This window comes from Camelina sativa, chromosome 16 (assembly GCF_000633955.1).
Source record: "Camelina sativa cultivar DH55 chromosome 16, Cs, whole genome shotgun sequence".
Classification (NCBI taxonomy): domain Eukaryota; kingdom Viridiplantae; phylum Streptophyta; class Magnoliopsida; order Brassicales; family Brassicaceae; genus Camelina; species Camelina sativa.
Window position 1 is genome coordinate 1837288 of NC_025700.1, and position 25413 is coordinate 1862700.

General features: G+C 32.9%; 5 protein-coding genes across 8 annotated transcripts; 3 read left to right on the forward strand and 2 right to left on the reverse strand.

Annotated features, from left to right (window-relative positions):
• On the forward strand, window positions 707–2981 carry LOC104749296 (homeobox-leucine zipper protein HAT3). Its single transcript, XM_010470891.2, has 4 exons — window positions 707–1246; window positions 1547–1908; window positions 2005–2084; window positions 2357–2981. The coding sequence occupies exons 1-4, from the start codon at window positions 1033–1035 to the stop codon at window positions 2664–2666; spliced, it is 966 nt and encodes a 321-aa protein (XP_010469193.1). The 5' UTR covers window positions 707–1032; the 3' UTR covers window positions 2667–2981.
• LOC104749297 (peptidyl-prolyl cis-trans isomerase FKBP20-2, chloroplastic) lies at window positions 10189–13622 on the forward strand. 4 transcript variants are annotated; one of them, XM_019237572.1, is made up of 8 exons: window positions 10189–10285; window positions 10395–10473; window positions 10563–10747; window positions 10871–10948; window positions 12532–12563; window positions 12661–12769; window positions 12877–12953; window positions 13261–13622. In XM_019237572.1, the coding sequence occupies exons 1-8, from the start codon at window positions 10237–10239 to the stop codon at window positions 13381–13383; spliced, it is 732 nt and encodes a 243-aa protein (XP_019093117.1). In that variant the 5' UTR covers window positions 10189–10236; the 3' UTR covers window positions 13384–13622. The 4 variants fall into 4 exon arrangements, with proteins under 4 accessions (XP_019093117.1, XP_010469194.1, XP_010469195.1 ...); XM_010470892.2 differs by lacking the exon at window positions 10871–10948 and adding an exon at window positions 11628–11668 and having other exon boundaries at window positions 12495–12563; XM_010470893.2 differs by lacking the exons at window positions 10871–10948; window positions 12532–12563; window positions 12661–12769; window positions 12877–12953 and adding exons at window positions 11628–11737; window positions 11835–11943; window positions 12051–12127.
• On the reverse strand, window positions 16697–18024 carry LOC109129425 (nitrile-specifier protein 5-like). The gene is made up of 2 exons (XM_019237652.1): window positions 17965–18024; window positions 16697–17113 (listed from the first exon to the last, which is right to left on the reverse strand). The coding sequence occupies exons 1-2, from the start codon at window positions 18022–18024 to the stop codon at window positions 16697–16699; spliced, it is 477 nt and encodes a 158-aa protein (XP_019093197.1).
• LOC104753235 (ATPase 7, plasma membrane-type-like) lies at window positions 19710–20486 on the reverse strand. Its single transcript, XM_019237653.1, has 4 exons — window positions 20379–20486; window positions 20152–20298; window positions 19940–20062; window positions 19710–19844 (listed from the first exon to the last, which is right to left on the reverse strand). Exons 1-4 carry the CDS (start codon window positions 20484–20486, stop codon window positions 19725–19727), a joined length of 498 nt encoding a protein of 165 aa, XP_019093198.1. The 3' UTR covers window positions 19710–19724.
• On the forward strand, window positions 21754–23919 carry LOC104749298 (probable U3 small nucleolar RNA-associated protein 11). Its single transcript, XM_010470894.2, has 9 exons — window positions 21754–21943; window positions 22138–22211; window positions 22305–22395; window positions 22582–22673; window positions 22778–22871; window positions 22966–23045; window positions 23231–23311; window positions 23394–23493; window positions 23593–23919. The coding sequence occupies exons 2-9, from the start codon at window positions 22156–22158 to the stop codon at window positions 23683–23685; spliced, it is 687 nt and encodes a 228-aa protein (XP_010469196.1). The 5' UTR covers window positions 21754–21943; window positions 22138–22155; the 3' UTR covers window positions 23686–23919.

Sequence of the window (25413 nt, forward strand, 5' to 3'; positions counted from 1 at the left end):
TCATTTAAAAATTATTAGTAAGATACTGTATTATTCACACTCACGAGCGCGTGGATTTTACCGACTGGTCTGGTCGCAGCTTTTTAATCTTTTCTCATTTGGTCAACCGTCAATGAGCGAGAAAGCCGCTTTCGTAATGAAAGCCACACAATTACGAAACAAAAAAGCCAATTAAGCTCTACTTGTGTGTATGTGTGTGGGTTTTTGTAAAAGAGCTTCTTTAGTTTTGAAACTCGGGTTAAATTAATCTCTTTATTTACTTATCTTTTATACTTAGTGTTTTGTTTTTAAAAAAAATAATTATTGCTTCTTACTACTATCTTCTAAAGTAGAAACTCAGCTTTTCTATTTTAGTAAAGATAAAGCAAGGTTTTCTTAAATCAATAAAAAACTTCACATGAAGGGATTTGGTAGAGTTTATTACACTTGGAAGAATCTAATAATATTTGAAAAACGCTCATAGGTTCTTTTATGATTATAAGAATAGTTACAACTTACAAAATACAAAACGGAAAATGAGATAAAAGAAAGAAGAACAAGAGAGAGAGTTGGACTTTTTGTTTTGTTTTTTTTTGCTTTAATAATTAACGTAACCATGGTTGAAAGGGGATGTGTGGTGAACGAAAGTAATAACTCCCTTCCCTGGTTTTTAATTTTTAACCATGGTTAAGTTTTGAATAAAGAGAGAGAGAGAAGGAAGCAGGTTTTTTTATGCAGTATATATCATCATTGAGGTAACAGAGGTCTCTCTGACACAAGTCATCATTGAAACCCTAAGCCTCCCCACAACCCCATATCTCTTTGTCTGAAAAAACTCTTTTGCATATAAATATAGTCACATATTGGCCATATCTTTCAAACTGTACTGCTGCACAAGTGTAGAGGCAGTGGCACAACATCTTTAAAGACACATATAGAGAGAGAGAGTGAACAAAAGAGAGAAGTCATTTATTCATTTTCTCGCTACAAATTCTTGAGAACCCGGACAACTTTTTCTTTCTTCTTTCTGGTTTTGGGTTAGGGGAAAAAAAAATGGGTGAAAGAGATGATGGATTGGGGCTAAGTTTGAGCTTGAGTTTAGGATTTAATCAGAAGGAGCCGTCTTCGAGGTCAAATCCAATGCCTTTGGCTTCTTCTTATTCATCTTCACCACACATGCATATGCATATGCAGCAGCAGCAGAGCAATAATTATAGCCATCCTCAAAAGAATCAGAACAGTTGGATTAACATGTTTCAATCTTCAGGTACCTCCTCTCAGTCAATCCATATTTCCCCTGATTTAGCAATAAATATTTTTTCAACCTTCTTTAAAATGATTTCTTACTATTCATATGAATCATATCCTGTTACTTTCTAATTAGTCAATATATATATATATATTCGCCACAAAAAATATATATATATATATTCATGTATAAGATGATATGTTTTAGATCCGATCTTATTCTTCTTAATATATAATTTAGTTGATATTTATGTGATTTTTAATCATTTTCGCGTGGTTATGCAATAATCGCGATTCTGTTAACGTGTAACGTGTGCAGAGAGAAACTCCGACATGAGATCGTTTCTCAGGGGAATCGACGTGAACAGAGCTCCATCGACGGTGGTGGTTGACGTGGAGGATGACGCCGCCGGAGTATCGTCCCCGAACAGCACCGTCTCAAGCGTGATGAGCGGGAAGAGGAGCGAGCGGGAGCTAATGGCTGCGGCAGCTGCAGCCGGAGGGGGTAGTAGAGTAGAAGACAACGAGATGGAGAGAGCTTCTTGTTCGCTCGGAGGTGGTAGCGACAATGAAGACGGTAGTGGGAACGGAGACGACGGTTCCAGGAAGAAACTCCGTTTGTCTAAAGAACAAGCTTTGGTTCTTGAAGAGACTTTTAAAGAACATAGCACACTCAATCCGGTCAGTGGCATTTCCGTAATTTGTTTCAAAAAGTTGACTCTTCTTATTTTTGTTGTCCATTGACTTTTTTCCCTTCTTCTGGGGCGTCGAATGCAGAAGCAAAAGATGGCATTGGCTAAGCAATTGAATCTGAGGACGAGGCAAGTGGAAGTGTGGTTCCAAAACCGAAGGGCAAGGTAGAAAATTCTATCTTATTGTTGAAGGGTTACCATCGTAAATTCATATAGTCTAGAAAACAAAACCATTAGTTATTGCTATGATGGTGATATGTGTTATGGTCCATTTTCTGACCCATAAAGATTATCCTGACGGATCCTAATGGGTCTCTTGTCTTAATTAGGAGGTTTAGGTAATGAAAAACAACTAATGTAAATCGGTTTGGGGAGAATTGTAATTCAGGTTTAAAGCAATAATTAATTAAGGTGATTGGACTGATGTGTGTGTGTAGGACGAAGCTGAAGCAAACGGAAGTAGATTGTGAATATCTGAAGAGATGTTGCGAGAATCTAACGGAGGAGAATCGAAGATTGCAAAAGGAAGTGAGTGAGTTAAGGGCTTTAAAGCTTTCGCCACATTTATACATGCACATGAAACCTCCCACTACGCTAACAATGTGCCCTTCTTGCGAACGCGTCGCTGTTACTTCATCACCCTCATCGGTGGCTCCTCCTGTGATGACGTCTTCGTCTCCGATGGGGCCAATGAGTCCGTGGGCTGCTATTCCTCTCCGACAACGACCTGCTGCTGGTTCTCATTAGAGAATTTGTCTCTTTATTTTTTAATAGTAGTAGAATTTAATTAGTCTAAAGATAATATAGGTTTTGGTGATTTGTTTTTCTATTATAAAGTCAAACGATCTTTGGAAGTTTTTTTTCAAGAGTTGTTGGTCCATGCTTTTTCTTTCCTTTGTTTTATTCAGTTTGGTTTTTGAAGCTGAATTACGGTATTATTGTCTAATGATTAACAACAGACTTATATAGTTTGGAGAAAGGCTTATGTTTGTCTTAATATAGTTGTAATTGTTTAATTGGGTTTGTTCCTTGGTACTTACTTAAGAAAGGGAATTTTGTAAAGATGATATAGTTAGTTAGACTTAGAAGTATATAAAGTAAAAGAAACAATGAGGGGGTTGTGATTGATGGGGCAAGCGTGTGTTGTTTGCATATGTAAGTAAATGTTTTAGCCAATACGAATATCGAGACATGTACGTGACATAACATAGCATTTGGTCTGTATTCGGAGATTTTTGGGTCCACATAGACGAAGTTAGAATCTCTTGCAGAGGACTGAAGATACGATATATGTATATATTTTTACCTCTCTTATGTCAAAAGATCATAACCGACAGAGAAATAGAAAATGAGAGGTACGACGAAGATATCTCAATACTTAAATTATTGGCAGAGGGCAGCGAAAAGAAAAAATATATATATACTACAGAAAATAGTAAATGGGCCTCCCTTTCCACAAGTTGAGTATAGGCTTTAGGGGGACGGTTTAACAAAAAATGAGTGAAGCCCTGATTGGTTCTACACACATCATACATGTAAATCTCATAATCTCATATTCGAGTATCATCAGTTCGCTGTAAATTAGACTGTCCAGCTCTTTACCGAACATTCTCCTACGAGGATCCATGACAGAATACATTGATATGAGTAAAAAAAATAATGAAAAGACAGCAAAAAAAAGGAAGTGTTAGTGCATTACTTGTTCAAAAGCTGGACTCTCTCGATTTTGTTCTTCAAATGCTCAATCTGTAGCAGCAACTGCAAGAACATAAGCACTGTAAAAACGAGAAAAAAAAGAAAGAACATGACAAGAAGTGAGTTATATAGATGCACTAACCAGAACTTCACCATCATGCTCTTCTAGTCTTTCTCCATAGCTAAAGCTGTGTGGTCAAGATAAATTAAAAAAAAAAAATTAGAACCTAGATTGGATGCATCATAGATCGGTAACTAATTAGTCAACAAAATATAAAATTATATGCAAAAGCGTGATTATGTACCTGCTCCAGAGCTCTCTCGAAATCTCAGTATCTAGTTATTTCAGTTCATGGTAACTTACATTGTCGAGCTCTTTACCAAGCATTCTCCTACGAGTATCCATCCATGAAAGAAAACAACGATATGAGTAAAAGAAATAATGAAAAGACAGCAAGAAAAAAGGAAGTGTTAATGCATTACTTATTCAAAAGTCCGACTCTCTCGATTTTGCTCCTCAAATGCTCAATGTGTAGCAGCTGCTGCAAGAACATAAACCAATATATTGCATTTTTCATAAATTTTAAATTGTGAATAAATATATATTTGATAATTATTTCTAAACAAATTGGTTAGTATATTATAAAGTGTTAAAATAAATATATATTTGATAAGATTAATATCTTGCATTTTTCATAAATTTTAAATTGTGAATTAGAAAATGAGCCAAATTTTTTGAAGTGTTGCTTATATAGGTTTATAATTATACTTAATTACTTATATTAGATATATATATTTTTAATAATTAAAACATACACATTTACAAACTTAAAATTCACAATAACCTATAAATACATATATTATATTTAAATTTACCTATCTAACCATATCACACAAATTTAAACTCTAAATATAATAAATGAACTACAAAAGAGATAACTGAAAAATGTTAGTAAAGCTAGTATTTTCGTAACATTAAACAATATTAAGTTATATGTATACTATACAATACAAATATGATTCATCCAAAAGGAATAAAATGCAGAATAGCAGTACAATCACGGATTCGAAATTGTACTTGTAACCTCAAATCAGATATTCCATAGCCAACAGAACTAAAGAAACAACTACTGCACAAGTACTGGGTAACCTTTAAAAAGGGTATGGGGCACGTGTAAAATACAATAGAACGGTGTGGTTACAAGACAATACCTCCTGCTAAATACAATATTATGTTTATGACATACACACAACATATAAAGGAGCATGAGTGCTAAATTAAATCAGATATTCCATCGTCAAAAGACAATACCTCCTGCTAAATATTTAAATCATTCACGTAGATCCGCCCCTGGCCACATCGGATGCAATTAAGCTCGCCAAAGATGTCCATCCAAAAGGTTTGTTTGCTCTTCTGTTGCGAATGATTTAAATATTTAGCAGGAGGTATTGTCTTTTGACATTTAAATTATGTTTTTGTTCGTCTCAGGTGAGAGAGGACATTTGGTGATCTTACCAAGTTAGACTTGATGGACAAATTAAAGGAATTAATGCATTAGCAGTAAGTACCTTCATCTCTTCTTGGTTCATGTGTCACGGTCTAGTTTGATGATTGTACAGGGGAAACACACGGACTGATATCATAGTTGGTAAGCACATCAAATGTAATTAACAGAGTAATTAAATCATAGGGATGATGCAATACAAGTAATTAAATCAACATAACTGATTTAGGCATGACTGATATTACAATTTTAATTTAGAAATATTTATCTAACGTACAAAACTTCTTGCCTTTTAATAAGGTTCTTGAGCTTTCTATTTCTAAATTGGTTAAGTATAATTATAAACCAATAGAAAGCTTAAGGTTTTAACACAAGCAAATAGAGCCTTAGCATATACAGCTTAACAGCTTGATAAAACCCAAAAGCAGTGAATCTAACCTTATCAACATAAGTGCGAACCATGGTTTCGATATCCTCAACGATGGTTTCAGGCTGTCCCTCTGGAAAACAAAGACGATATCAATAACCTTCATACATCCATCCAAGAATAAATAAATGGAAACCAAACGAAAAGGTAAAAGAATCATACCAACAGCAACCTTAGTTAAACCGGGTAAACCAACGAGGGTCAGATTCACAACTGTTTCCATAGAACACAACATAAAAAAAGAAGAAGCAAACATCAATGTTAGTTGCAAAAAAGAAACAAGTTTACTACGGGAAGTAAATAAAATCCACAGACTGTGATTAAAGCTGACCATTTGGAGAGAAGATACTGAGGTGAATAGGGACTGGAGATACCTGTTTGCTCTTTCCTGTGATTCTATATATCAGTCTCATCCTCAATTTCCTTGCGAACTAAAGCTGCAACACCAAAGGAAATCAAATGGACAATTTCAACTACAGTTCTTAACCAGACACAGAAACCAGAAATGACCTGACCACCAACGACGGCGACGGTTGGAAGAGCTTCCCAAAGAGAATTGAAAGCGTTATTTTCAAGCCAGACACGTTAGCTTCACCCGTGTCTTCTCAAGGAAATCTTGGATTGGATCACAAAAGATCATCCGTGGTTTTACCAAGATTTATCTTGGCTTGCTTCAGTTCCATTAGGATTAAATCAGGAGATGCCATGGGACTGTGATGGCAATGCTCATCACAGGGCTTCTAAACTCGTAACCCAAATGCATAGACAATTAATCACAGATTTTAGAAAATCTGCTGCTTCGAGCATCTAATATGGGCTCTACTACTCGAGAGGTTCCTAGTTACAGAAGCAATCTCAGTGTACACAACGATCAAAACTTACTGATGATCTTAGAGGCAGAAGAAAACATTCTACACGACCTTCAACTTAGTTACATGCATATACGTTGCTAAAAACATGTATAACCTCTACTTGTAGAATTCTATTCAGCTTCCACTCAATTTCAATAACAAAACGCAATTCAAATGCACAGAAGAAACGAAATGCAACTTAATTTCACATGCTTTCACAATAATCATGAACAACGGTCACCATCAAAGGAGCCTTTTTTTTTCCCTCATTTCTCGGCATTCTCAATCATCTTCACGAAAGCCTTAAATCCTAACCATCTTATAACATAAACCTTAGTTTTCAAAATTGGTAATTCATATAATCGCAACATGTGTCAAGTATATCGATAATAGTTTAACATGTGTGAATAGAAAATTTATTTAATAATTATAGGAAAATTAAAAAAAATCCTTAGAATAGAATTATTACAATTAATATTTTTAAAAGTATATAAAACCAAAAGTAATATATTATACCACTAATTCTAATAGGAAAGTTATCTATTAAATTACTAATTTCAATAGGAAAATATATGCAATTAATAAGGAAAATATTTGCAATTATTATTTATTATAATCATATAGTAAAAATAAATTTATACAGAAAAGTGATTAAAGTATGAAAAGGTTCAATGTGTTAAAATCAGTGATTAACATAATGTAAGAAAAATAAGATAATCAAAATAAGAAATTAATGTAATTTTCTTAAGTTTTTCAATCGGTGAATGATTTTTGATAGCGTATTCAATATAATGTTATTATATAAACCTTGGTTTTCAAAGTTAGTAACTCATGTGAACGCGACACGTGTCAATTTATCAATTAAAGATTTTGTCATGTGTTATACAAAAGCTTTGTTTTAACATATTTGTAAATTTTAAGAGATTAAAAATTTAAACAATTTATAAATATAAAAAGATAGTTCATATATGTATATAAAAAATAATACTAATTCTAATTTTACATTACCATTATAAAAAATAATTAAGAAAATTATACAATTAATTATTATACTATTATAATTAAATAAACTATACTGTCAATTATTAATCCTAAATGAAAAAGGATTATAGATACTCACCTTTACATTTTTTTTGGACAAAGAGATACTCACCTTTACATAAACAAATAATTTTTTCATAATAAAGTTTTTGAATTTTTGATTAATTTATGGTAATGTTAGACAAGTAGTAAAACTATTACTTATGAGATTACAAAATATGAAACAAATATATTTAAGATATTGTTACTTTTTCAAATATGAGATGAAATTAGTGTGAAAACTAAGGTTTATATAATAACGTTACCCTTCGCCAAACTTCACCGTCAGCCATGATTAGTGGGATTCGGAAGACGGGACTTCGTACGGTAGTTGATGGTCTTTCTGCAGTTTTGCGGATCAGAAGTTGTTGTATTCTCATACCGTGAAAATGGTTTATGAATTTTTTTTTTGGTTTTTTCCTTTTTTAAGAGCATTATCAATTCTAATGTAAATTCTGGTTAATGTCGAAAATGTTTTGCAGAGATTTTATGCTCCTAAGGCTAATCCTCCAAATCTTGCAATTAGAAAAACAACGCAAATGATTGCAATAAAAAAAGCAATGCAAATGATCGACTTGAATTAACTGACTGTAGATCAGCTAATGTCCTTGCACTCAGGCAGCAGATGCAAAATTTCTTACCCACCGGTTTGATATTCTCTCTTATAGGACAACTTATGTGATGGGATTTGATCTGATTTAAGGTTTAATTTATGTAATAGGATTTGATCTGATTTAAGGTTTAATTTATGTATGTAATGGATTTGATCTGATTTAAGGTTTATGTAAGTGATTATCTATAGATTATGGTTTGAGTAATCTTTATTTATCTCCAAAAAGTAAATAATTATTATATAGTAAATATACTAAATAATTTATATCTGAAAGTAGGATCAATCCTCACAAATTATATGTTTGGTTAGTTACGAAATTTTAAAATGTGGCAGTTCAAAAAATAATTTGAACTTCACGAGATTGGTTTTTGTTTAATATTCTTAAAATATTGGGATATTTTTTTCAATATTAACAATTATATTTTAAAGAACTAACATTGTTGGAAAACATTTGACTTCAGAACTTAAAAAAGCTAAAATTAAGAAGGATAAACTGAGATAAAAAGTATATCATAACCGAAAAATCCTATCCTTGATCCAAAATCAGCGTGTTTTGGTTTGGATATTATTATTTGGGTGAAATATTTCAGATCATTAGACCGAAGAAGAAATTGGTTTCATCAAACATTAAACAAAAAAATTAAATCCCAACCATCTTATTATATAAACCTTAGTTTTCAAAGTTAGTAATTCATATAATCGCGACATGTGTCAAATATATCGATAATATTTTGATATGTGTGAGAATAAAGTTTATATAATAATTATAGGAAAATTAAAAAATACTAAGAATAGAATTATTACAATTAATATTTTTAAAAGTATATAAAACCAAAAGTAATATATTATACCACTAATTCTAATAGGAACGCTATCTATTAAATTACTAATTTCAATAGGAAAATATATGCAATTAATAAGGAAAATATTTGCAATTATTATTTATTATAATCATATAGTAAAAAGAAATTTATACAGAAAAGTGATTAAAGTATGAAAAGGTTCAATGTGTTAAAATTAGTGATTAACATAATGTAAAAAAAATAAGATAATCAAAATAAGAAATTAATGTAATTTTCTTAAGTTTTTCAATCGATGAATGATTTTTGATAGTGTATTCAATATAATGTTATTATATAAACCCTGGTTTTCAAAGTTAGTAAATCATGTGATCGCGACACGTGTCAATTTAACAATTAAAGATTTTGTCATGTGTTATACAAAAGCTTTGTTTTAACATATTTGTAGATTATAAGAGATTAAAAATTTAAACAATTTTATAAATATAAAAAGATAGTTCATATATTTATATAAAAAATAATACTAATTCTAATTTTACATTACTATTATAAAAAGTAATTAAGAAAATTATACAATTAATTACTATACTATCATAATTAAATAAACTATATTGTCAATTATTAATCCTAAATGAAAAAGGATTATAGATACTCACCTTTAAATTTTTTTTTGGACAAAGAGATACTCACCTTTACATAAACAAATAATTTTCTCATAATAACGTCTTTGAATTTTTGATTAATTTATGATAATGTTGGACAAGTAGTAAAACTATTACTTATGAGATTACAAAATATGAAACAAATATATTTGAGACCAATATATTTAAGATATTGCTTCTTTTTCAAATATGAGATAAAATTAGTTTTCAGTTTTTTTGTTGAGAATTATGTTTTATTAATTTTGAGTTTTTATAAAATTTTAAGTAAGGTATAAATTTGATACAATTCACATTTTTTTGATATGAAAATTATAAATGTTATTCATTGGGATTGAGTGCATTGAATTAAAATCTAATTTTATTATCATGAAATAATATACAAAGAACAAAATGGAGTGTGTAAACTCTAAATCCGTTTAAAATAAAATCAAATGAAATAAAATTAATATTTTGAATACAACTTAAAATTTCATATCTTTTTTGTTATATCCGCGTTAATATGCGGGCCTAATCTAGTAAATTATACTATTTGGTGTCTAATTTCAAAATGAAAACACCGGGTCCAAATTTTAATAAATTAAAAATATAGGGGGCAAAAGATAATATTATCCATGAAATTAAAACGCAGAAGAAGAACTTAGGATAAAAGTGGATTCTGCAGGAATCGCCGGAGGGAGGAAAGCTATGGTGATGATTTTATCAACTCCTCTCTATCCATGTCTTACACTTCTTCGTGAGTTCTTCTCTCTCTCTCTCTCTCTCTCAAAACTTCAATTGATCTCCCGATTTAGTAAGCTGGGCTTCTTGGGCAAAACAGGATTAAAGCATGTAAAATCTTGTAGGTGAAACAAAAGTATCGTTATCTCGGAGCAAACGCTCGTTATGTTGTTGTTCAGTGAGTGAAGAACCAAAAGACCAAAGGTAATTTTTGCAATTTTGAGAGATTCTGGTTTGATTCTGGTGATAAAGTCCGGTTTTTTTACTTTTTGAACATAAAATAAAAATTGCAGCTTGAGTCGGAGAAGTGTAGTTTATGTATTGGCTACTACGCCGTGTTTGTTGTTTCCGGCGTTGATTTCATCTGCGAAGACTAAATCTAAGAGCCCTTATGATGAGAGACGGTTACTAGAACAGAACAAGAGGATACAGAGAGAGAACAATGCTCCTGACGAGTTTCCTAACTTTGTTAGAGAAGGTTTAAGCTTTTTTTACTACTCTGTTTTCTTGTTTTTATTGGAGAGTATTGGTTCTTATTGAATGAACTTGGGAGCTTATTGGTCTTTTTGTTTGTGTTTATGTTTTTGTTGATATAGTGCAGGTTTTGAGGTTAAGGTTGTAGCTTCAGATAATTACGTGAAGGCTGATTCTGGCCTCATATACCGGGATTTCAATCTTGGTCAAGGTGATTGCCCTAAAGATGGTCAGCAGGTACTAACTTTTCTCTATGGTCCATTGAACAAACAACTTATTCTGGAGTTAGATTGTTTATGGAATTGGTTATACAACTTTGATGGTATTTGGATAGGTGATTTTTCACTATATTGGCTATAATGAGTCCGGAAGGCGAATAGACAGTACTTATATACAGGGCTCTCCTGCTAGAATTCGCATGGGAACCAATGCACTTGTTCCAGGCAAGTTATAAAGACATTAACCTTCCCTTTTAATAATATGATGTTAGTGTTAATGATGAATCTTCTCTGAAAGGAAACAGATTGAAGATTGTTTTGTGCGTATGCAGGATTTGAAATGGGAATCCGTGACATGAAGCCTGGTGGGCGAAGAAGGATTATCATCCCTCCAGAATTGGGACCTCCGGTTAGTTTCTACTTTCTACTTTCTACTCTATCCTTAACACTCAGTTCTTAAGTGTAAATGTGTTTAAACTGTAAACACGATTAGTAGTTCATAGTTAGGTTTAGACATCAGGATCATCCTCTACCAACAATGTTTTTAAATGGAATTACTAGCTTGAGGCTGCTCGTTAGNATTGGAGAGTATTGGTTCTTATTGAATGAACATGGGAGCTTATTGGTCTTTTTGTTTGTGTTTATGTTTTTGCTGATATAGTGCAGGTTTTGAGGTTAAGGTTGTAGCTTCAGATAATTACGTTAAGGCTGATTCGGGCCTCATATACCGGGATTTCAATGTTGGTCAAGGTGATTGCCCTAAAGATGGTCAGCAGGTACTAACTTTTCTCTATGTTCCATTGAACGAACAACTTATTCTGGAGTTAGATTGTTTATGGAATTGGTTATACAACTTTGATGGTATTTGGATAGGTGATTTTTCACTATATTGGCTATAATGAGTCCGGAAGGCGAATAGACAGTACTTATATACAGGGCTCTCCTGCTAGAATTCGCATGGGAACCAATGCACTTGTTCCAGGCAAGTTATAAAGACATTAACCTTCCCTTTTACTAATATGATGTTAGTGTTAATGATGAATCTTCTCTGAAAGGAAACAGATTGAAGATTGTTTTGTGCGTATGCAGGATTTGAAATGGGAATCCGTGACATGAAGCCTGGTGGGCGAAGAAGGATTATCATCCCTCCAGAATTGGGACCTCCGGTTAGTTTCTACTTTCTACTTTCTACTCTATCCTTAACACTCAGTTCTTAAGTGTAAATGTGTTTAAACTGTAAACACGATTAGTAGTTCATAGTTAGGTTTAGACATCAGGATCATCCTCTACCAACAATGTTTTTAAATGGAATTACTAGCTTGAGGCTGCTCGTTAGGACAACCGAAGCTCGTCTAAGACATATGTAAATCGATGTACATTAGTCTTTACAGTGTAAAAACTGTCTTCACCTTGGTTGATCATCCTTTTTGACATAACAATTTCCATTGTCTTTGGTCATTGGGCTCTAACCAGGTGGGACCTTCGACCTTCTTCAGCTCGAAGCAATTTGAAGTTTTCGACGTGGAGTNTAAGGCTGATTCGGGCCTCATATACCGGGATTTCAATGTTGGTCAAGGTGATTGCCCTAAAGATGGTCAGCAGGTACTAACTTTTCTCTATGTTCCATTGAACGAACAACTTATTCTGGAGTTAGATTGTTTATGGAATTGGTTATACAACTTTGATGGTATTTGGATAGGTGATTTTTCACTATATTGGCTATAATGAGTCCGGAAGGCGAATAGACAGTACTTATATACAGGGCTCTCCTGCTAGAATTCGCATGGGAACCAATGCACTTGTTCCAGGCAAGTTATAAAGACATTAACCTTCCCTTTTACTAATATGATGTTAGTGTTAATGATGAATCTTCTCTGAAAGGAAACAGATTGAAGATTGTTTTGTGCGTATGCAGGATTTGAAATGGGAATCCGTGACATGAAGCCTGGTGGGCGAAGAAGGATTATCATCCCTCCAGAATTGGGACCTCCGGTTAGTTTCTACTTTCTACTTTCTACTCTATCCTTAACACTCAGTTCTTAAGTGTAAATGTGTTTAAACTGTAAACACGATTAGTAGTTCATAGTTAGGTTTAGACATCAGGATCATCCTCTACCAACAATGTTTTTAAATGGAATTACTAGCTTGAGGCTGCTCGTTAGGACAACCGAAGCTCGTCTAAGACATATGTAAATCGATGTACATTAGTCTTTACAGTGTAAAAACTGTCTTCACCTTGGTTGATCATCCTTTTTGACATAACAATTTCCATTGTCTTTGGTCATTGGGCTCTAACCAGGTGGGACCTTCGACCTTCTTCAGCTCGAAGCAATTTGAAGTTTTCGACGTGGAGTTGCTCAGCATCCAGAATTGTGAGAGGAGGACAATAATAGGGTTCTACTCAGATGTCACATGCAGTTAACTTGCAAGTGATCTACATCACTAAAAGCTTTTTCATTGAATATGCAAAGAAACAAGAAAAAACCAAAATATTCTTTGCTTAGGCATCATTATAATCGTATGGGAGGGTTTCTTGAAGTTGGAGAGATGGAAATTACATAATTTACATTACATAGAGAGGTAAAGAACATGTATTGTAAAGTTTCGACCTTTTGTCATAATCATAGTTTACTTAATTACTTTTGATACTTTGGCTCATCACGTTCTAAGCGTTTGAAGCATTTTTGTTTTATTCCGTATTTCTCTCTGTTTCGTTTCCAAATCTGTGCGTCCGTCAAGATTGAAGACTTGAAGCAATGGCATCCCAAACTTTTTCTCTCCTTTTCCTTCTTTATTTCGTAAGTTTATATTTTCTATTTCAACTTTTGGCACTCTTGACGAAACACCCAAACAATTCAATAAATTGTCTAAAGATACATTGAAATTGGGAATGGTAGTTGCTCAATGCTCCTCACATTTGGGAAAGTTAATTACAGAAATTTCTTAAATTATCTAACGTTTGTAATATAACTTTTCAATATATCTTATTATATAAACCTTAATGATAAAATTACTAATTAACAAGATCATGACACGTGTCAATTGTATCATTCAGATGTTGACACATGTCAATTCTAAATTTATTAAAATTTTAAAAATATAAAAATGTAATAATTCAAAACCTACCATAAAAAGGTTGTATATAAAATTAAAATATAGAAAAGAAAACCTAAGTTTATTTAAAATCTTTTAAAGAAAAAAAACCTTTGTAAACTTCCAAATGTAAAACAAAACTATTAAAAGTTTATAAAATATTAAAGGCAATTATAAGAAAATTATAAAATTTAAACAGCTTTAAAATTTAAAAAGATCATTATAAGGAAATTATATATATAAATAAAATTCGAACTTAAAATATAGTTGATTTATTTTAATTTTAAGTTGCTAATTTTACAAGAAAATTGATTATTTTTTATATAAGATAAAAAATGATTGTGAAAATATACAATTAATTACTGTTTCTAAGAAAAATATGGTTGAAGTAAAAAAAAAAGATCGTCTCATATTTTTTTCACCAATCAAATAATTTATTCAAAAAACTGTTATTGTAATATATAAGGTAGGAGTATGTAATATTAATTTATGCGTTTTTTTAATATAAAAATGTTAAAGTGAAGAGACATATAATATGTTATTTAATGTGTTCATAAAGATAATTTGTTGGTAGTAGTAAAGACTAAAGAATATATTTTAACAGTAAAATATATTTGTGTGTACAAATACATTTTTAGTGGTAATGTATATAGTAGATTTGTAAATGGATATACATTAGTGTATTACAGAAAACAAAAAAATAACTATTTTCTATAACTAAAAGTTTATCTCTTTACTTTTATACATTGTTTTTACTTATGAAAAGAATTAAATATATATTCTTTGTTAAATTTAACAATAAATTAACTAAAAGTTTAACTTTGAACATATCTACAACTATTTTCTTTAACTAAAAGTGTATCTATTTACTTTTTTTTTCAACCAAACAATAAATTAAAAGAATTTCCTTAGTTAGTTGTTCAAGCTGGAGGGAAGAGGTTTACAAAAGAAACTTCAGAGATAAGAGAACGCGAAGCACATGCAAGACAATCTGTCTTCGTATTTGACGAACGGAGGATCCAAGAGATATAGAATAGTGGGAAGGATTCCAGCAAGTTAAACTCATCGAGCAGGTAGGAGAAAGACAGCCAATCTTCAGAGACTGCACAATAGTGAGTAACTCACACAATCAGTCTCGAAATGTTGACAAGCGATCCCTCCATCACGTATCCGCTCCATGACCGACAACAACGCTTCTAACTCTGAATGTAGGGGGAGGGCTCCGTCTTAGACACTTGGCCTCCAACAACAAGGTTCGCTCCTCACCAACACAACACCACCAGCCCAATCCTGAATGCACATTGGTTGCTTTCCAAGAACCATTAATCTGACAACCAGATGAAGAAATTTGGACCTCCGAAAACGGAGATGGAGCTGACATGACCGCCGTAAAAGAGAGCGCCTCTTCCCAGGCTAACTTCCCAAAACCTGAGCAATTATTCATTCGCCTCGATCTCTCAATTTGATTTTTTTTAGTTATGGCCTTCCAGATTGCCTATAAAGTCTATGATAATTGAAGAAGTTGATCAGAATCACCCTGTTGAGAGGCAACCTTTCAGAAAACAAAATCCAAATTCGAGTACACTGACTCATATGGAAAACCCTCTGGCGAGACCAGAGTCGGAGATAAATCTCAAACTTCACACGAGCGAGGGCATTCAAAGAAAACATGATTAATAGTCAACCGCATAGTCGCACCATTTACACCAAAATCACATTGGACAACTCAGTGTATCAATTTATTTTTATAGATATTTTTTACTTACTAAAAATATTTATTTTATATTCTTTGTTAAATTTAATTTTATTTTAAAAACTCTAAACTCGCACATCGGTCGGGTCCTAATCTAGTATATATATATTTTTCAGATTAACAACAAGATTTTTATTAAATTACCAAAACACCAAACTTGATGAAGTATTTGGAATAGGTAAACATAGTTTCATTTCACCACATAGCTCCTTCAACTCAAGACACTTAGAAGTTACATATCANCCCAAAACCTGAGCAATTATTCATTCGCCTCGATCTCTCAATTTGATTTTTTTTAGTTATGGCCTTCCAGATTGCCTATAAAGTCTATGATAATTGAAGAAGTTGATCAGAATCACCCTGTTGAGAGGCAACCTTTCAGAAAACAAAATCCAAATTCGAGTACACTGACTCATATGGAAAACCCTCTGACGAGACCAGAGTCGGAGATAAATCTCAAACTTCACACGAGCGAGGGCATTCAAAGAAAACATGATTAATAGTCAACCGCATAGTCGCACCATTTACACCAAAATCACATTGGACAACTCAGTGTATCAATTTATTTTTATAGATATTTTTTACTTACTAAAAATATTTATTTTATATTCTTTGTTAAATTTAATTTTATTTTAAAAACTCTAAACTCGCACATCGGTCGGGTCCTAATCTAGTATATATATATTTTTCAGATTAACAACAAGATTTTTATTAAATTACCAAAACACCAAACTTGATGAAGTATTTGGAATAGGTAAACATAGTTTCATTTCACCACATAGCTCCTTCAACTCAAGACACTTAGAAGTTACATATCATCACCACATAATCTCCTTAGAACAACACACACACTGAGTAGTTTACAAACGAAAGACACAAAGGTAACTCATTAATTGACATTAAGATGAGAGAAACCCCAAAACACCAAATCATCAAGCCGCCCATTGGTCGGACAATTCCCACCATGAACCAACAGGCCTTCCTCACCATCCTTAACCGCTGCAGTAAACGCACACCACCCGCGTTGGCTCGGCTTCTGCTCCTGTTTCCCACGCACAATCCTCTCCCACACTAACGTCTCTGTATCAAGCTTGTAAACCTCTCCACACATCTTCCCAGCTCCCATATGCATAAGCTCATGCGGCTCTTCCTCCCCACCATATATAACAATGAATTTCCCGTAAGAAACCGCTGGAAACACGCTTCTCGCCGACGGTACATCCCCGGTGGTCTCCACAGCAGTCCATTTCTCACTAGCCAGATCAAAACAATGAATGTCACCCAATTCATTACCATAATGAGGTCTCTTGTGAATGTCACCCAATGAATGTCAAGAAAACCTTATTTCGAAAAAACTAGCTACAGTTTTAATTAAAAGAAAAAACTTATGGCCAAATATGAAGTGTGCTACGCAAACCAGCTTTTGATTTTTATTTTTGTCAATATTGGCCAATGGAATAAGACTAGATATTTAACATTCATACAAAAAATAAAAATAAATAAATAATACTAGACACCCACATGAGAATAAATTATACATCACTCTCTATACTTTTCGTAGTCATTGTAATTTATTTGATTTTATTTTTTGAATTTAGATGCTCTAGTGAGCGCTTACCTTTCTCTGTTGATGGCCTCGCCTTATCCTCAACTTCCGGTATAATATTCATTTTAACAATCACCATAAACTCCTTTTCTAATCCTTTTATTCTCTATTTCTAATCTTTTTATATTTCCAAGTCCAAGAAGTTAATTACGATAACTCTCTAATCCAAGTTATCATTCGACTTCGACACTTTCAATGGTTTTAGGGAGATTCAGTAAAAGTTGCAAGAGAATCTCAAAGCCAACAATTTGGTTAGTGAGGACATTACATATTATGTTTTTGGTAATATTGACGACTATGAGGGTATAGACTTCGAAAGATTGGGAATAAATTTTACTCACTTGCCGCAAGGTATCCATTCTCAATTTTAATTGTCTAGTTCTGTATTCTAGTCTACACTCTTTATCATTATTAGTTACAAACTTACAATTCTATTCTGTATTTGTAGTTCATACCGCTATGGTACGAAAACAACTGGCGACAAAAAGATAATAAAAGCAGCGGTTAGCTGAACTTACGAGTACCTGGCCAAAAACAATCAACCTAGTTACCTTCTGTTCATCACTAAGGATACTGATATCTCCGCTATGCACAAAGCTATTAATAGTCATTTTCGTGTCCTTCTTGCTCATGGTAGTGGAACTATAACTCCTGAGCTAAGTTCTCTCAAAAGGTTCACATACTTTAGTGGGAATGGGAGACACTTGCTTCACGTTCTTCAGCCTAAGTATCAGATATAGTTTTATTTGGTTAGAAATCTATGTGCCTTTGTTAGCTCTCATTAACTCCTTTGGATCTTATTGCATTAAATAATGTTGAAATGTATTGAAAATTCCCAGATTTTTGCTACCTTTTCACTGCTGTCTCAAAACATGAATATTGATTTTGCCATTTTCACTCATTTGCAAAAACTTCGCAGAAGGCCGAATTATAAAAAATGTGTTCCTTTTTCATTTTGCACTTGTGGAATATTCTGAATAAAAATGTATTGATTTTGCACTTGTGAAAAAAAATATTTTGTCATAAATTTTTAGGGAAAATAGCCAAAAAGTACCTCATCTATTTTTTATTTGGACGTTTAATATCTGGTCTTTTTTGGTTAGAAGAATAATACCCAGATTAATAAAAACATATAATTTAATAAATCAAGAATTAAATGTTGTCATTTTCCTACTTACGATTTCTTAAAAAAAATAAATTCCAGTTTTACCCCTATTCATTTCTATTAATTATTAATTTATAAATAACACTAAATTAATTCTATGTTTTTAAATAAACAAATATAATTGTTAATAATTCATTATATCACTATTTTCTTTCTTTTAATTCAAAAAATACTTATATTTTATTTCTTTAATTATTTTTTAATATTACATTTTATTACCATTTAAAATAGAAAAACTCAAATAAATTAATGAGAAGAATAACTATGATTGTTCAAAACCGTTATCGGCTTTATTCTTTGGAGAAAATAAAATAGAAATCTGATTTAAAAGAACAAAAATAGTGGTAAAATGAAATATTAACAATTACATTTTTAATGCAAAAATCAAAAATTAATTTAATGTTATTTATAAATTAATAAATAATAAAAATGAATATGGGTAAAACTGGAATTTATTTTTTGTTAAGAAATCTTAGGTAGGAAAATGACAACATTTAATTCTTGAGGTATTAAATGACATGTTTTTATTAATCTGAATATTATTTTTCCAGCAAAAAAAGATCAGGTATTAAACGTCCAAATAGAAAAATAGATGATGTATTTTTTGGCTTTTTTTACTAAATTCTTATGTTTGTGTGCGCACATATATGGAAAAAGAATATGTGGTTGTAATGCTCTCGATCAAAGTAACAAGACTTTGCTGGTGTGGTCAGGTAGAAACATTTATCTGAAAGATCCAATCTAGTCATTAGGCCTCAGGACTTTGTGTAAACCGGATGGATTCTCCGGATTTAACAAGCACAAGCAGGCTATGCTTTCCCACGTGTACTTAAACATCCATGACTTAAGTAGACATACTCCTTTTCCTTTTATTTTGAAGTCTCTGACCTCTAATGAACCTTCCCAGGGTAAAGAAACTTGATTCCATGTCCACACTATGTTCCTGAATATTCTTCGAGTCATTGAGCAAGATTCAAAAGACATTAATGGTACCACGTTAATTACGTTGTCTTATGATCTGTAACGCTGGTGCTTCTTTATCAGAGAGGAGGCTAGAGAACTGGAGTCAGAATTTAGAAGCAGAAGTGATATCAGATGAGGAGATATTCCATTAAAAACAAGTGCAGATTTTACTTGTAAAACTAGTTAATCATGTCTCACCTGATATGCCAACCCAAGGGATCTTAGGCCACGTTCTGCAAATTTGTCGATTGTAGCATGTACCTTGTCCTTGATTTCTAATTTGTTGTGTGCCATATCCAAAATCTAGAGAAGGACAAATTATCAGAATAATCTCTCAGAAAACAATGGAAAGTTGTAATAGCTATATTATAAAGAAAGTTGACAGCAAAGGTTCTAACCTCCTCAGGAGCGCCTTTGCTGACACGGTGCATTTTGCCTTCTCCGTCTAAGTACGTTAATGCAGTTCTTCTATTAGCTGGACTGAATGGAAGAAAATGAAGTTCTTGAATTCCGGCACGTGCCTGAAGACAAAGTATCAGATCAATACATCATAGTTTCTATACGAGTTAGTTGTATCTAGTTTACGGAAAGTTGAGTCTTGAGTCAATACCTCTTTCGGGTCTGACAACATTGAAACAATTGCAGTATCGATAGCATCTTGGTTCTCTAAACGTGCAGCTCTTGCAGCCATAAGCACAGCCATATCTTTGTCAATGCCCCTCTTAAACACCTGTAACAAAAGAGAGATAAAAAAGTGCTTTTATTACATCATCGTCCCCAACCTATCAGGATCTGTAACTAACTAACTATCAAGTAAGTTGAAGGAAATATGCAAACCGCGATCAGATTCTTGAAGGTGTTTGAGATCAAATATGGCTCCACAAGCTGCACCTGCGTCTCTCTGTAGCTTATGAGATCCAATAAGATTGTAATCCCAACTTCCATCTTTGTAGCCTTCACTGAGAAATAGTTCTGTTTGCATTGTTACTGCCTACACAGTAAATTAACAGAATCACTCTTATTTGTAGTTTCGTTATTGCAGACACTAATAGACTAATTTCATTATTTCACTCTTATTTGTAGTTCAGTTCTACGGGATAAAATTTTTTTTGTTACATAAACACATGTGGATTTGGTGTAAGAGTAACTACTGATTCACAGAGGTAAAAATGCCTGGAGATTATGCTAATTTTAGGGAAGGGCCAATGGTAACCAAACGTCACTGATCCGAGTAGGAGATTTGCTGACCTGTTGGAGACGGTCCATAGTCCTCAAGGGCCTTGAGAGCTCAGAACAGTAAGTTCCTTTCTTGCCATCTGGCGTGTAAGGGCTACGTAACCTTATTTGTAGAGGAAGACAGTAAATTAATAGATACACTCTTATTTGTAACTTCATTACTTCAGAGACTAACAGACTAATTTCATTATTTCACTCTTATACCTCCTTACTCTCTTCTATAGCCACTGCGCTTACTACTAGTTGCTTTCTACTCGCTTTTCAGTCCAGTTTTTGGTCCCAAAGTAACAAATTTACAAATGTTAGAGTTTGAAATTTCAAGATGATGTTATTTGCAATGACATGATGATTGATTGGTATGTAGAGGTTGAAAATTGGAAGATAAAGTATCTATAGAGCATCTCAACATGAGGTCTCTTGTGATTACATTCTGATTGCTGATGATTCCAATGAATGAAGAGCTCAAATAGACTTTGATGTCTAATTTACTACCTGCCCTGTTCATATTTTATCTTCAAGTTTGTAACATTTTTTTTCTATTAGGTTGATGCAGTGGTATACCTAGTTGGCTAGTTGATGCATATGACAAAGAGAGGTTTGCAGAATCAAAGAAAGAGCTTGATGCCCTTCTCTCAGATGAATCTTTAGCAAATGTCCCTTTCCTCATCCTTGGAAACAAAATCGATACGCTGCATCAGAAGACGAGATTACGATTCAAGATGTAGAATGAAATATGTGAATGTATATTGTATTTATATGGGTGTGTTGCATACAACAAGATTTCTATATAAATCACAGCAAGAGATATAAATATAATTTATCAGATATTTTCCGATATTTAATGTTCAATATTATTTTAATGTAACAAATTTTATCATTATGTGTGGGAAAAAAGAGATGATCACTCAAATTTCGGTTAAAAGGGTAAATAATTCGCCTCCATTAAATCTAAACCTTTAGGCTCAGCCAGAAGGTTTCGGTTTCAATTTTCTTTATACTCACAAAACCCTAAACTCTTCTTGGTCTGTCTCGCCGACTTCTCTACTCCTCTCCAGAAATCGAGTTTCAAGGTCACCGGTGAAATTGTTGTAATCCCGGCGGTTGCTTCTTCTACTTTCATCTTTATCCTCGAAGTCATCTAATTTCTAGGGTTCCCCTGTATTCAAGTGAGAGACTTTGGCTTTTTCCCCTTTTCCTTTTTTTTCTCAATTCAGCTTCAGTTCATAGTTTGGTTTAGACTTGAGGATGTTCAGACTTGTGATTAGGATTTAGTTTGAAATTAATTAAGCTCATGAACTGAAGTAGGTTTTATGTTTAAGCTCTCTTAATAATCCTAGAGTTTTCGTGACTGTATTTGCAGAGTTAAGAGCCATCAAACATGTCGTCGCTGCGTAATTGTGTTCCACGGCCTGCTCATAAGGAGCGATCTCAGCCGTAAGTTTGGATTTGGTCTTCTTCTTTCTTCGTTTTTGTTTTACCAAATTTCTCTTTTTTTCCCGTAAAAGTTTGGATTTTTAAACGAATCAGGCAAGCGAGGAAGAAGTTTGGTCTCCTCGAGAAGCATAAGGATTATGTTATCCGAGCTAAAGCTTATCACAAAAAGCAGGATACTTTAAAGGTACCACTTACACACACACTCTCTGTTTGCAATTGTATGTTGGTTTAAGGGATTGATTGACTGGTTTATATCTGTGAGATAGCTAAAGAAACTCAAAACCATTTAAGGCATTATTCTTAGCTAGCTTGTGTTGTAGAGTTCAGCTTCTCTAACGCCGTTTTTATTCTTAATTTTACTTTACTGTAGATACTTAGGCAGAAGGCCGCATTCAAGAATCCAGATGAATTCAACTTTAAGATGATCAATAGTAAAACAGACCGTGGAAATCATAGACCAAAGTAAGCATATCTAATTTTGTCGTTTTTACCATTTCTTTTGTTACTCTCATGGTTCCTCCTTTTCTCCTTGGTCCGTAAAATTTTGACAAAGATATTGTTTTCAGGGATGAGGTAAATAAATACTCTGCGGAAGAGCTCATGATAATGAAGACCCAAGATATAGGCTATGTGTTCCAAAAATTGCAGAGTGAGAAAAACGTAAGTAGTCTTTCCTCTTTCTCAGCCCGCGAGCTTTCTGGTTACAATCATATTCATCCATTTCTTGTCTTTCTTCCATCTTTATCTTTTGTAGAAAATTGACAAGCTTACTTCATCACTGCAATGTACTGAGGGTCAGTCAAGCCGTAGACATGTTTACTATGCAGAAGACAGGTTAATCCCAACGTTTATTTAGTCCTTTTTTTACTTGGTGCAGCTTTTTCATACTTTTCTCTTTCAATGTGATTGTTCATATTCGACACTGGAAAACCTCGTTTCCTCAAGATTCAAAAGACATTAATGGTACCACGTTAAATTACGTTGTCTTATGATCTGTAACGCTGGTGCTTCTTTATCAGAGAGGAGGCTAGAGAACTGGAGTCAGAATGTAGAAGCAGAAGTGATATCTATGCCAGAGGGACCCCGAAAGATATACAAAAGTATGTCTCTGAAATGCATTAGATGTTTCCAAGGGTATCATATGGATAAGCAATACTCATCATCTTCTATTTCTTGAAACAGGAAAATGGATAGGTCCTATAGAGACCTTGAGGCACGGAAGAGCAGGGCTAATAATTTGGAGAAGTTATACGCAGATATGTCAATGCAGAAGGAATTACAGGTAATATCGTCAGTCTCCAAAGAAATAACTGTTTCTTGATAATGTTTAATGCAACTAGAAGTAGAACAATCTCTGATTAGAGGCTTTTTAAATGGACAGAAAAAGGGTCGCAAACGTAAGCTGCGTGAAGACGAGATACTCAATCCAAATGGTAAACCGGTATACAAATGGCGGGCAGATAGAAAGCGCTGAAGAAAAAGCTTTCATGGTTGTGTAGCTTCACATCAATTTTCTGATCTCTACTAAAGTTTATATAGCAGAGTTTAAATTATACCTTTTTGATCTCCAGAACCTGCAAGCTTTCATGGTTGTTTACTTTAAACCTTTTTGTTGCATATCTGGAAAAGTGTTGCTAATGGGATTGACGAAATTGAAACACATGGAGCCAAAATAGTTATGATATCGAAGATTTGAAGACTTTGAATGTTTTGCCCTCTTAACATAAAGGTCTCCGTTACAAAAAAGAGACTGTTTATTAATAGCAATAGTTAATGTGCACTTTTCTCTTTTAATTTGGCTTTTACCTAAAATGTGCAAATCTTACTCTAAACGACTGTTGTTGAACTCGGTTCTTATTTTGGTCTTCGATTTTTTAAAGAAGACTTTTTCGATTTACGTGAGAGCAGAAAAGGTTAGGGATTTTGAAATATACATGATTTCGTACGAGTTTAGTTTTTGTATCAAATCCTAACATTAAAGATAAACATCCCTCTTTGACATAAAACACATGTCATACATGGTTTATGATATTTGCTGTTTCTGCTTAAAAACAAATTATTCTTAAAAATTATATAAAAAGTATCAGAAAAGCCACTACTTAATTATGAAATAATCTTCACTATTAAAGGCATAAGACACATGTCGCCATGTGTTGATGATAGGCGTTATTAGTACTTAAATTTAGTCTAAATTTAGTACTCAAATTGCACACACTCTCTGTTATAGCAGAATATGTTTATGCAGTCTTTCAAGTATAAACATTTGTTGGTTTAAGGGATAAGGCCAGGCTATAAACGGAGAAAGGTAATCGCTCACTTGAGCATCTAAAATTCAAAAAATAAATCAAATAAATCATAATGACTACGAAAAGTATAAAGAGTGATGTATAATTTATTAAAACAACAATGATACATGAAACTGGTCTCAGTTGCTAGAGGCTGGGGATTGGATCATCAGACTCTTCCAAGTACTTCTTGGCGTGTAAGTAACATTTCTCCGATTATTCTATCTTTCCCGGCATAAACAAAGGATCATCAGAATACAGACAAATCAGTTTGCTCAACGCAATAATCTCGTCGACCAAAAAAAACATATTACTAAATTATAAAATAAACTTATACTAGATATGTAATTAATATTTACCAAAAAATTAATAATATATACATATGAAATTAATGATAAAAAATAATTTGACTTTTCAAACAAAGTAACATAAAAAGTTGTGTTACTTTATTTTTTTACAATTCAATGTAAATATGACAAAAAACAGTTAATCCGTTAAAATTTCATTATATTTTTCGAATCAAAATTTTAAATAATTTTTGATTTAATATACATATTACCCACGAAAAATCGATTAATATTAGTACCATTACATTATTTTTATAACGATCCATGGCGATATTACTTATCTTTATTCATAAACAAGGTTTACCACATTTTAGAACACTAGTCAAACCAAAAGAAAAACAAAAAAAATAACATATATCAAAATATTCAAAAGAAATGGTAACATTAAGTAAAAAATCTTAATTAACTTTGAAAGAAAAGAAAAGAGAAAAAAGAAAAAAAGAAAAGAGGAGTGGTAATTAGTAATATATAATGTACCGTGCAAAGGAGGTGATTGAAGCTCTCTTACAATTTGCGAATACCTATATGAGCTGTAGTTTCAACACCGCCCTTCTCGTCTCTTTCTCTCTC

Bases quoted from the DNA above. Each gene is read 5' to 3' on its own strand.
- LOC104749298 (XM_010470894.2), top strand. From the start codon at position 22,156: ATGTCGTCGCTGCGTAATTGTGTTCCACGGCCTGCTCATAAGGAGCGA. The intron at 22,212-22,304 runs GTAAGTTTGGAT...TAAACGAATCAG, and splicing joins CATAAGGAGCGATCTCAGCC to GCAAGCGAGGAAGAAGTTTG. The intron at 23,312-23,393 runs GTATGTCTCTGA...TTCTTGAAACAG, and splicing joins ACCCCGAAAGATATACAAAA to GAAAATGGATAGGTCCTATA.
- LOC104749296 (XM_010470891.2), top strand. From the start codon at position 1,033: ATGGGTGAAAGAGATGATGGATTGGGGCTAAGTTTGAGCTTGAGTTTA. The intron at 1,247-1,546 runs GTACCTCCTCTC...TAACGTGTGCAG, and splicing joins TAACATGTTTCAATCTTCAG to AGAGAAACTCCGACATGAGA. The intron at 1,909-2,004 runs GTCAGTGGCATT...CGTCGAATGCAG, and splicing joins AACATAGCACACTCAATCCG to AAGCAAAAGATGGCATTGGC.
- LOC104749297 (XM_019237572.1), top strand. From the start codon at position 10,237: ATGGTGATGATTTTATCAACTCCTCTCTATCCATGTCTTACACTTCTT. The intron at 10,474-10,562 runs GTAATTTTTGCA...TAAAAATTGCAG, and splicing joins GAAGAACCAAAAGACCAAAG to CTTGAGTCGGAGAAGTGTAG. The intron at 12,770-12,876 runs GCAAGTTATAAA...GTGCGTATGCAG, and splicing joins AACCAATGCACTTGTTCCAG to GATTTGAAATGGGAATCCGT.
- LOC109129425 (XM_019237652.1), bottom strand. From the start codon at position 18,024: ATGACTATTAATAGCTTTGTGCATAGCGGAGATATCAGTATCCTTAGT. The intron at 17,114-17,964 runs GTAACTAGGTTG...GACATTCACAAG, and splicing joins TCCTTAGTGATGAACAGAAG to AGACCTCATTATGGTAATGA.
- LOC104753235 (XM_019237653.1), bottom strand. From the start codon at position 20,486: ATGGAAGTTGGGATTACAATCTTATTGGATCTCATAAGCTACAGAGAG. The intron at 20,299-20,378 runs GTTTGCATATTT...ATGTAATAAAAG, and splicing joins CCTTCAAGAATCTGATCGCG to CACTTTTTTATCTCTCTTTT. The intron at 20,063-20,151 runs GTATTGACTCAA...CTTTGTCTTCAG, and splicing joins TGTTGTCAGACCCGAAAGAG to GCACGTGCCGGAATTCAAGA.